The sequence below is a fragment of the Oncorhynchus keta genome, chromosome 7 (genome assembly GCF_023373465.1).
Source record: "Oncorhynchus keta strain PuntledgeMale-10-30-2019 chromosome 7, Oket_V2, whole genome shotgun sequence".
Classification (NCBI taxonomy): Eukaryota; Metazoa; Chordata; class Actinopteri; order Salmoniformes; family Salmonidae; genus Oncorhynchus; species Oncorhynchus keta.
Genome location: NC_068427.1, coordinates 35,635,596 through 35,648,056, shown reverse-complemented (window position 1 = coordinate 35,648,056; position 12,461 = coordinate 35,635,596). Strand labels below are relative to the sequence as shown.

At 39.2% G+C, this 12,461-nt stretch overlaps 1 protein-coding gene across 1 annotated transcript in view; it reads left to right on the top strand.

Annotated features, from left to right (window-relative positions):
• The window catches only part of LOC118385852 (low-density lipoprotein receptor-related protein 1B-like), a 359,442-nt gene extending 348,328 nt beyond the window's left edge, over nucleotides 1-11,114 (top strand). Inside the window, exons 86-91 of the mRNA XM_052521799.1 lie at nucleotides 183-287; nucleotides 3,914-3,990; nucleotides 4,388-4,478; nucleotides 6,580-6,730; nucleotides 7,689-7,763; nucleotides 8,854-11,114. Coding sequence (XP_052377759.1) covers nucleotides 183-287; nucleotides 3,914-3,990; nucleotides 4,388-4,478; nucleotides 6,580-6,730; nucleotides 7,689-7,763; nucleotides 8,854-8,994 — 640 coding nt within the window. The 3' untranslated portion in view covers nucleotides 8,995-11,114. The remainder of the gene's footprint in view (nucleotides 1-182; nucleotides 288-3,913; nucleotides 3,991-4,387; nucleotides 4,479-6,579; nucleotides 6,731-7,688; nucleotides 7,764-8,853) is intronic.
• The last annotated feature ends 1,347 nt before the right edge of the window (nucleotides 11,115-12,461 follow it).

Below are 12,461 nucleotides of genomic sequence, written 5' to 3'. Positions count from 1 at the left end.
TGTCAATGGAGACAAGACTACATAAAGAGAGGCCTAAAAAAATATTTCAATGCATTTGACAACAGAAAATAGGCCTTAATCACTACGGATAATCCGTAGTCTTACATTTCCAAACAATGTAAGAAAGACATAAACCGTGGGCCAACCATCAGTGACACCAACTTTCCTCTATTTTCCTCCAGCTGTACTAATGGCAGGATAGCACCCAGCTGTAAACTATGTGATGGCTACTGTTACAACGGAGGTACCTGCCACCTGGACCCTGACACCAACCTGCCCTTCTGTCAGTAAGTACAGTAACTACTAGCAATAGCCCGGAATAACAATAGTTTAAGAATGCTCTCTATTTGTACTTCATTACCATTCAGTTATGCCAGGAAGGCTGGCCTATAATGGAACCAAAACTCATTGGTATTTTATTGTAATGATTTTATTTTTTTAAATAAGTGGGGAGTTGTTTTTCTTCTTTTTTTTTTACACAGGACTAAGATCCTAAGTAAAGAGAATGTTTGACACCAGTGGATGCAGGCCATGTCATAGCAGGAGGCAGGATGTTAGGGCTCAATAAGAAAATGAGTCACACCTGGCTGTGGGTATAGATCTTTTGAAAGCTAGCCCTCTGTGGCAGAGTAGAAGTAATAAATCTCTGCGTGAGGTACAGCTACAGACATTGGAAGGTAACTGAAACTACTGAAACATTACTGTTCAGAACATATCACACTGTTCATTTGTCGGTGTGCTTCTTCTCGGTGGTAGGTTTCAGGAGAACAATTTTGTATTTTGATCTTCAGTGGTAAGAACAGTGTTATACACGCTATGAGCGGCAGGAACTCAATGGCAATGACTGGTAGAGGACAATCGACTGGCTCTCAGAGACCTGTGGGAATCATCCAGGAAAGAGAATGCTCTGCGCTTCTGGTGGTCCACAAATATTAATTTCAGCTCTGCTATTATCAGGTGTGGTTCAATGTTAAAGACCTCCCCACAAAGATGATTGGAAATCCATCTGAAAAGACAAACCTTGTTGCGCTATCTTTTTACTGTCCTATTGTCCATTGTAGTTACAATTAAATGTGTGGCCGTGACTGGCACGATTCAAGGGATATAATCAATTTCTATGCAAATGATCCCATCTCGTTTTCCACACGGTTAACAGATCTAGATAATGTGGTTTATTCATTGGCTGCGAGGCATAGAGATTAGTTGCGATGATGGATATGCCTGTGTCAAGAAATCATAATGTTTGACCTTAAACTATAACAGAGTAAATTAGTATATCATCCAAGCCACCCCAGAAACTCCACAAGCAGAAATATCATTGAGATGGTAATTAGCAGAAAACTGTCTTAAAGGTCCAAGGGATTTTCAAAACTGATCAGTGTGTTCCGCCAGTAAATATTCTACGTGTATATAAACATAAAGTGGGCATTACAATTGTTTTGATGAATTATCGAGATCAACATGTTCCTAACTAATCATGTTTCTGTTCATTTTGTTTATAGATACCGTAAATAAGCTTGCGAATGTATAACATTCTGAAAAAACATATATATTTTTTTACCTAAATGGATGTAGCTGTCATTAGTTTAGCTAAACATAACATTTCTACTGTAGTTTAGTTTTAGATTAATTTATTCATCATGAATGATACAGACATAAATAATATCTTAGAACAAATCTATGTAGTATTTTGTTTGTTGCCATGTTGAAAGATGTCCATCTGCCTGGTTGTTTTTATCTCTATCACTCCACCACACTGTTTTACAGCTGCACGTCAGGGTTCAAGAACCAACGTTGTGATGAGCTGGCCAACCCATGTGATTACTTCTGTCAGAATGACGGGATGTGCACTATCACTGCCCTTAACAAACCCCGCTGCAAGTAGGTCCCTTCCTACATCACTTCCTGTGGCTGTTCCAGAGGTCTCACCCTTCCACCTCTCGTCATTCAGCTCCATTTCAGCCAGTGTGATGCTCTATATGGCTGTTCCAGAGGTCTCACCCTCCCACCTCTCGTCATTCACCTCCATTTCAGTCATTGTGATGGTCTATATAACACTTTCTCACCTCTAATAGAGTATTTACTCCCTCTTCAACTCACTGCTAACTAACTGCATGTCATACAGCCTGAGCTGACATGCCATTCAAGTGCTGTCTGATTGTGAATATAGGGGACCTGTTGTGATCAATGCATTTTTATTTATTTATTTTATTTTACCTTTATTTTACTAGGCAAGTCAGTTAAGAACAAATTCTTATTTTCAATGACGGCCTAGGAACAGTGGGTTAACTGCCTGTTCAGGGGCAGAACGACAGATTTGTACCTTGTCAGCTCGGGGATTTGAACTAGTTACTAGTCCAATGCTCTAACCACTAGGCTACCCTGCCGCCCCAAATGTTGGTGATTAATGTGTTAAGAGTGTGTTAACAGGCAGAAAATGTGGACTTGGGACTTGCATGGACTTTGCTGTAGCTCTGAAATAAATCCATTCACAAGCATGTCAGAGATAGTTTTTTTGTGGTTTTTTTTACCTTTATTTAACCAGGTAGGCCAGTTGAGAACAAGTTCTCATTTACAACTGCGACCTGCCCATGCTAAAGCAAAGCAGTGTGACACAAACAACAACACAGAGTTACACATGGAATAAACAAATGTACAGTCAATATTACAATGGAAAAAAAGTCTATATACAGTGTGTGCAAACGGCGTGAGGAGGTAAGGCAATAAATAGGCCATAGTAGCGAAGTAATTACAATTTAGCAAATTAACACTGGAGTGATAGATGTGTAGATGATGATGTGCAAGTAGACATACTGGTGTGCAAAAAAGTAAATGAAAGCAATATGGGGATGAGATAGGTAGATTGGATGGGCTATTTACAGATGGGCTGTGTACATCTGCAGCGATCGGTTAGCTGCTCAGATAGCTGATGTTTAAAGTTAGTGAGGGTGATGTAAGGTGTTGGCTTTGGGGATGACCAGTGATATATACCTGCTGGAGCATGTGCTACTGGTGGGTGTTGTTATCGTGACCAGTGAGCTGAGATAAGGCGGAGCTTTACCTAGCAAAGACTTATAGATGACCTGGGGCCAGATGACCTGCATACAGGTTGCAGGGGTGGGTGGTATATGGGGCTTTGGTGACCAAACGGATGGCACTGTGATAGACTGCATCCAGTTTGCTGAGTAGAGTGTTGGAGGGTATTTTGTAAATGACTTGCTGAAGTTAAGGATCGGTAGGATAGTCAGTTTTACGGGGGTATGCTTAAATAGATTACATTACCCTTTACACATCCGCTCATCAGATCTTACCTAGTATTTTCCCTAACAATATTTTATTTTATATTTTACCCATCAGAAAGGATGATTCATTTGTAACACCCCTCCATTAAAATGCATGATTGTTTGTGCTGTGACATTTTTTCCATAAGGGAATGATGATTCATTGTCTACATGCGTGGGATGCAATTCTTATTCCTGATCATTTGGTGTTGTGATTTCGTGGAGTGCATGTAATTTAGTGTAATTTCATTCCTTCCATCACCAACCAGTTGCAGTGGTCAGATCGCTCATGCTTTACATACACCTCAGAATCAATCACGCCCAATAAGAAATCACCTCCTAACTAGTCATTCATCACTCCCATTGCACCCCATCCAAACAACAAACCAGATGACTCCATATTTATATAGTGTTTTCTGCAGAATATTAATCCTGTTAATCTACTGACTCTGTTTTCTAACCAGCACTACTTTTAGATGTCTTCTATACAAAACGGGTTTCTCTAAGAAAATCTGTAAAAATGTTATCCATGGCTGAGTGTCTGTTCCCATAGCACTTGTTTTATGTGTTGATTAAGGTAGAGAGAGCTAAAGACTATGGTTGTTTTCTCCTCTCTGATTGGTCTGTTCCAGGTGTTCAGTCAATTGGGCAGGCACACAGTGTGAAAGGCCCGCCCCCAAGAGCAGCAGATCAGACAACACCAGTGGAGGTGAGTGCAGAAGTCAAATGACTCACCCAGCGTCATACACGGCTTACAACCCATCCTCTAGTTAGCCTTATGGTTGTGGTCAGATGGATTGTCTACTGATGTAATATATACCCCCATCTGCTTTGGCTGTTCAAGAAAGCTCATTGGATGACATTTTACATACGCTATTATCCAGAGCAACTTAGAGGAGCAACTAGGGTTAAGTGCGTTGCTCGAAGGGCACATCGGCAGATTTTTCACCAAGTCGGCTCTGGGATTTGAACCAGCAACCTTTCAGTTACTGACCCAACGCTCTTAACCACTAGGCTACATGTTAACTCTTGCAATGAGACTGTGATAACACTAACAGCAATCCAAAATGCTAAAGCAGTTTAATTCTTTCTCTTCTCTGTTTCAGGGAGCATAGCCATCATCGTACCTCTGGTCCTGCTGGTGATCTTGATCACAACGGTGGTGGCGGGCATTTTCATCTGCAAAAGAAGGCAGAGGTACACTATGTTTAGCCTAATAAGTAAATATGCTTGCTGGTGTGTCCTGTGATATGTGTATAAGTGTGTGTGCATGTGTTGTGATTTAGATTTTGTGATCACCAGACACATTTTCAGAAGTGACAATAAAGTATTAAAATCAATTGAAATGTTGATGTGGCTGGTGATCTCAGGTACCAGCCAGGTCACCCGTGATACAAGCCAGTATTCAACATCCGTGTTTGAGGATGTCTGGCAATGACATGTAGACCGACCACTAGGGGAAACCATGAGCACTGTTACCTTAAAGTAGATTTAGGTTTTGCTAGGGTGTTGTGGATGGGGATGGCGGATGTATGTAAGTAAGCACCTGCCTCTGATTCCAAAGGTTGCAAATTGAAATCCAGCGATAGAAAGTTGTTCTTGTTTTAAACCTATTCCAAACCTTAACCCTTAACCATTCAGAGTTAAGTTAAGGCGAGAGGTTCCCCCCAGGGAACTCCACCCCCCGTTCAGCTGAAAAGGTGGCGCAGGGAATGCAAAAATATTCTTTAGAAATATTTAACCTCCACACATTAACAAGTCCAATACCTCAAATGAAAGATAAACACCTTGTTCATCTACCCAGCATGTCAGATTTTTAAAATGTTTTACAGCGAAAACACAACATATATTTATGTTAGACCACCACCAAACCAAAGAAAAAACGTAGCCATTTTTTCCAGCAAAAGATAAAATCACAAAAGCAGGATTTTAAAAAATCTATCACTAACCTCTTGAAAATCTTCATCAGATGACAGTCATATGACATGTTACACAGTACATTTATGTTTTGTTCGATAATATGCATTTTAGATCCATAAATCTCGGTTTACATTGACGCCATGTTCAGAAAATCCTCCAAAATATCCGGAGGAATTATAGAAAGCTACGCCAGATAACAGAAATACTCATCATAAACTTTGACTAAAGATACATGTTCTACATATAATTAAAGATACACGGGTTCTTAATGCAACCGCTGTGTCACATTTTTTTTTATGTTACGGAAAAAGCCTAACATTGCAATAATCTGAGACGGCGCTCAGACTTAACAATATTTCTCCGCCATGTTGGAGTCAACAGAAATACAAAATTACAACATAAATATTCCCTTACCTTTGATGATATTTCATCAGAATGTAGTGCAAGGAGTCCTAGTTCAACAATAAATAGTTTTGTTCCATAATGTTCAATTCTAGTGTCCAAGTAGCAGCATTTGCTATCACTTTCAGCTGACATGCCCAAAAAATGACTTCTGGTCCAGGATAACTTTGCATGAAAATTTCCAAAAGACATATTACAGGTCGAAGAAACTGGTCAAACTAAGTGCAGAATCAATCTTCAGGATGTTATAATCATATATATCCAATAACATTCCAACCGGATCATTCGTTTTCATCTGGGGCTGATTGGAACAGCCGTAGCACTCAAAGAGAAATGCGCCACAACAAAATGGCATTCTCTTGCGACACCGACTACTTTCCCTCCCATTAGGGCAAAGTTCACAGCAAATGCTCCATTACACTTTCTACTGAATGAGGACATCTAGTGGAAGACGTAGGAAGTGTTTACAGATCCATAACTTGTTGGGAGGGGGCGATGACGTCAGAGTTGCCCCTAACTTGTTTGGAAGATTGCCTGACCTGTGAGTTCTGTTATACTCACAGACATAATTCAAACGGTTTTAGAAACTTCAGAGTGTTTTCTGTCCAATATTAATAATAATATGCATATATTAGCAATTTAGGACAGATTTTGATGCAGTTCACGATGGGCATGCAATTAATCCAAAGTGAAAATATTGCCCCCTATCTGTAAGTGGTTTTAATGCCTAACCTTAAGATTTCAGAGTTTTTTTTACTAAACTTAACCCTAACCTTAAATATTCTGAGTTATTGCCTAAACTTAACCTTAAACATTTTGAAATTTGATGTTTGGAACAACTTCAAAATTTGACGTTTAAGAAACATAAATGAACGACTAATGCTAACGTGAGACTGTGATAACTAGTTGCAGGGACTGTACAACATACCATTAATTATCAAATGATAATGAGTGTCAGTTGTCCTCCTCCTCCCAGGGGGAAGAGGGTGACGAGGCAGCCCATGACGAATGGAGGGATCAATGTGGAGATAGGAAATCCTACCTACAACATGTATGAGGTCGACCACGACAACCATGCAGATGCTGGCAGCCTTTTGCGACCAAACTTTACACTGGACCCTCATAAGGTTTGTATTGGAAGACTATGTACAAAATCCACCATTTATTTTGTGCGTCATAACATTTTAGGCAAAAACAAAATGCAAAAACTCTGTTTGGTTGAATATTGTAAGAGTGTACCTCAAAGGAAAATCTTTTTGTGTTTCTATATTTATTTGGGATAATATAATTTACAGAGACAACATTTTAGTCTCATCTGTTAATCCATCAGTATGCAACCATCATCCATCCATTATTGGTATCATAGTCATGTAATCAGTAGTGTGATTAATTAACAAAATTAGGCTTTAGCATCTCCTCATGTGGCATACCAAATACAAATTCTACCAGACTTTCTGTCCACGGTATGATCTGATATAGATGTGTAGTTACTTTAACAGATGGAGCACAAATCTCAGGTATGTGGAGAGAAACATTATTCAGGCGCTCTGTACCAAGGGAACATTTTATCTTCTGTTGACTCATTTTCTTCAGGGGCCTCAACACGCACTAACGCCCCGAATACCAAATAAATCATAACAACTTTACTGATCTATCTTGTTATCTAACTTGCCTGCTACCACTTCAAGCTTAATGCGTTTGCTCCTCGCCATGCCAACTTTGACATCTGGTAGTGTCAGTCCCACCTGGATCCCTTTGCATTAGAAAGGTAGAGGCTGAACTGAATCACAAGTAGCTAACTCCACTATAGTGTTTCTTTATCATATCAGGGAATACTGTAGGTGCCATGGTTTTTTGTTGAATTTGAATCCTCAATCTAAGTTCTAAAACCAAATATGGATGGACAATTGTTGATCTCATTTTCTAATCATCACATGATTTTAAGTTCCTCACTGATGTTGATATATAATAGGTTTTCAGTTGGATTATATCCATATACACTTGTGGTAAAGTGTACAGTATGTTGGTTGAGAACAGCTTGGCCTTGTGGCATGGTGAACATTGGCAGAACTTGTGTGTTTGCAGGGCTGGTGTGTGAAGTCCAGTGACCCTCGCACCCTGGGCATACATGCTGTTCCCAAGGAGGTGATACCTGGACAGGTGATTTCTCCCATCCTTCCCCTTAGTTTAGACAACCAACCTCTTACAGGGGAAGGCATGCTGTTATGCCATTCACTATAGAAGGAACATACGTGAGGTGTAGAACGTTTGTAAATCTCCTTTTGGAAGGAAACCTGCGGACTTGTCAATAAAAAGGAAGCTGAATAGCACTTTCAGTGCATTTTTGTGGTTTTAGATATGATTAAATTCATCTTGACGTATTTAAAAAGGAAAAGTATTGTTGCACTTGTAACATTTACCTCTTCTGAATATATGCTACAACCAAATTGGAAAAAATATTGCGTTGGAAAATCTCATTGTTAATGCATATTAGGAGTAAACCCTGTGACTGCACATTTAATTATGTTGCTTGGGCTAATGTGCATGAGCTATATCCTATTCTTTCCTGCTACCTTGCAATAACAACCTTACAGTCTTAGCTGTGTTCTTCATCTTTAACCTTCTCTAACATAAACATAGAAATGCCAAAGTTGTCTGTTATCTCTGTGTCGAGAAATAATATTGCTATACTGTGTGTATTGCAGAGCAACATATCAGAAACCTTTTTTAAAGGGATACTTTGGGATTTTGGCAAAAAAAAGCCCTTTATCTACTTCCTCAGAGTCATTTGAACTTGTGGATACCATTTTCATCTCTGCATGCAGTTTGAAGTAAGTTGCTAACTAGCGCTAGCACAATTGCTAACTAGCTTTAGTGCAAGGACTGGAAGTCTATGGGTATCTGTTATCATGCTTGTAGATACCCATAGGCTTCCACTCATTGCGCAATGCTAGTTAGCATTGGCTCATGGACCTACCTCTAACTTCCTTCATACTGGACACTGAAACATAAAAATGGTATCCACAAGCTCATCTGACTATGGGGAAGTAGACAAAGGGCATATTGACAAAATCCAGAAGTATCCTTTTAAGTCACAGTAAGTTATAATAAGTTACAGATAGTACTGTAGGATATTGTCATCATACAGGGCACCAGATTATGTAGGCTATTTTCTTATGCATTGTTGAGAGCTGTGCGAATATGATGTGCCTGTCAAATATCTAACAGCATTTGTACTTCCTCAATGCAGCCCTTGAACTATTCCAACCCAGTGTATGCAAAGATCTACCTTGACGGACAGAACTGTCGCAAACCGGTCATCAACATAGACGAAAGGAGAGGGCTACTCCCAAAGAAACTAGAGGGGACAATTCGCGAAACCGCCGCATAGCCTGACTACACTTTCTACTCCTTTTATACGACAGTGTACAAATGTATAAAAACAAGGAAAATAAGAATTTTCTATTTCCTATCAGGCTCCTGTCCTCTCGGTTAGGTTTGTTGGTTTTTAGCATCAGCATTACCTCTTCAGTTGTGTGCTGAATGATTTAAACATTTTAGTTTCCGTTGTTTGCTTTCTGTTTGTCGAACATTCGTTATACAGCACTATTTAGTATATATTGAATGACACTGAAGTAAAGCTGCTGATTTGCAAAATAACTTAACACCGGAACTCTTCTGTTGTAAACAAACGTCAAGATTGATACAGTACTTATTTCTGAACCTGTATATGTCTGTCTCTTTTTAGGCCGAGATATAATCAGATAAAGCGTTAACCGGCAATAGCCCACACCCACTTAGCTGATGTTTTGTTGGTGTCAGAGGTGGGACTGTGTTGAATCTGAAATCAGTGAGCGGCTTCTCTTGTGATCATTGTCACAAAGCCAAATTCATCCCATTCGTTCAGAACGGGAAAGTGTAGGCTATATAAAAATAATGACCTTCAAATGAATCATCATTAAACAAAATAATGAAGGTAGTCCATCAGCCTCACATTCCAGAGTTTGAACTTGTTAACAAGGTTGCATGGGATTTCTCTTCATTTGACTCTGTGCAGCCAATGGCAATGTCCGCTTTGGTGTCGATTGTGGATTTTACAGTGCTCACGCAGATTTACCTCAGACACTGTCAAAATATCAGCTATGCAGATGTTGGCTAAAACAGATCTAATTTAATTGGGGCCTCAGTGGAACCAACAACTTGTTATTTTGGTGCAGTATACAGATCTAAAGCAGTTCTATATATATTTTTCTCAATAAATTATATATCATCTTATAAAAACAAGAACAGTGTGAGATTGGTCAAAGTTTTATGTGCCATGGTTTCCATTGTCATTGATTTCCCCAGAACAAGAACTGTTAATCTTCACAATAACATGTTATAATTTCATGGCTTCATACCTGAACAATGAAGCTTGTTTTCTGTCCTTGTGTTTGTACCGTTTGATTCAGCCAAGATGGATACAATCCAGAAGTGGCCAAGGTTAGTTTTAAGAGGATTATTTTCCGTTAACCATCTAATTCAGTTCTTTACAGTATTATATCATGTAATAATTCCAAACATATATATTTGCTCTGCTACAAGTAGAAGATATTTTACTGAGGTGACTGAAATGTATATTCCATCTAAGATGTTCTGTTTCTATCACAGAAATGATTGAAACTCAACATGAATGTTATGAGAAGAGAATCACAGACATCCGTATTTTAGTAGGTCTCTTGTTCCAACAACATATCTGTATCAACTTTACAGCATAAGGATGTGAACACGGAAAATAATTTAACACGACTCTATGGCTACAAAGTTACTTTAGATAATTATAAAGATACTTTCTGTCACTTTCAGAAAAGGACAGACGATAGATATAACACATTTTATAATTTTCTATTGGATTTGTATGTTGTTTGGCTGCTTGTATTTTGAAGAAATGTATTAAATGTAAGTACTTTTATATCAAATGTAAATCAATATAAAATAAAGGGGGCGAATTTCCATTTCAAAATAATTCTTTGAGTTTCTGAAATCTCAGCTTGGTAATGGCGCTAACATCAGACTTCAGCACGATACAGCTAGTGCTTAAGCAAGACACCTGTTGGAACATTTCCCTTAACTCACATGAAGGGATTTAAGTGACAAAGCTGTCATATTTCCAGGGTTTGAGTGGTCCATGACCTAACAAGTCAATCACCAGTTGTGACATCTTATCTGTGGTATGAAACAGGCTCAAAGGACAGGGTGATTAGTGTGTGAATGTGTGTGTGAAGGCTAAGTGCATTCATTACCTCCAATGATGACCACTCCATCAACACCCGCCACACAGCACACTGAATGGTAATTCAGTCCCTTGGAGTTATAACACAACGGCCGATTATCTGCACCCCTCTGTCACCATGGCAACTGCACTACCAAGAGGGAGGACAGACGGACTGACTGCTCTTGGTCCAGTGCTGCTCCCAGTTCCGTCCCCTGGCATTTTTCTCCCCTGCTATCAACATGAATCTGTACAGTAAAGTGCTGCTATGGAGGGAGGGGGGCTGCTATTTGATGTGGGGGCTACTATTTGATGTGGCTGAACTCTGGCCTATCTCCAGATTTTGAGAGGATTTGAGTCTCACTTCTATCATTAGGAGCCAGACATTTTATAGGAACTCTAATGTATATTGAATTAGCCACATCAATCAGGTAGTTTTATGAATTCATTTATTACAAGTGCCATGTGATGTCACTGTAGCTACCCTATATCTTCTACCTGTCAACACAGTATGTTGCTGATGTGGTTTAAATTACGTGCATTGAGATGTTGTCTTTTGACAACAGTTGAATGATTTCGAGAACTGCTAAGATATTATCAATACATTTAGCATATTTGATAACCTGTCAATTGTACATTGGTGATGAGGTCTTCATGGCACACTTTGAGAAAACAACTGTTGAATGTTTAGCTACAAAAGTGTCAAACATGACAAAACATGTGTTTACATTGAGGATTTAATTACCTGTCGATTAGATTGTATGATGGTAAAGTGGGTTACATTACACACCTGTTTTGAGAATAAATAAAAAACATTGCAAACTGAAAACTGAAAACTACTATATTTCTGACCTTGTGTAAATGTAAATTTTATGTTGCTGAAGTGTGTTACATTACATGACATCCATTGAGAAGGAAGACAACTGTTGAATGGTTATTGTAGATACAAACTGTTGAATGCTTAGCTACAAATAGTCCGAACATGTCTGTATTTGTGACCTTGAGGAGTGAACGGTGATAGCCATACTGATGGTGTGGTGGTGATGAGTGTGTCTGAGTGATCCATTGATTAATGCAGCAGGGTGTTTGATGAAACCAAACTGATTGCACTGCTGTGAGTAGCCACCTTATCAAGTTCAGTCTGATGAGCAATTACCTGCACTATATCTTATTCATGTCCTTTCCTCTATGTTGGATTTGATACTCCAGGAGTGTGAATAGAGTTGATGAACAGTAAAGATACATATTAGAGTTATTTACTTGGACAGTGGATAGTCCTCCCCATGTCTGGCTACTCTCTCTCCAATTTGTGATTTGAATCAGAATAGAGGACAGTAGTTTGACACAGCTTGGTGCACTCCATCTGAAGTGTATGTAGTCCTGCCTCCAGTATTACTGAAAGAACAACTGAGATGAGGTATGAACATAGGTCTGCTGTCTACAACAATACTAAACCCAGCAGAAGTATGATGTACTTGTGCTGTGGAAATACATCTGAGGAGGAAAGCTCTCACAGTACCACTCAGTTAGCCCATAAAGTGCATCAAAGGAAAGGGAGAAAAATGGAAATCGAACAGCAAACCCAGAGCTCAGGATCCCTGTCCGCC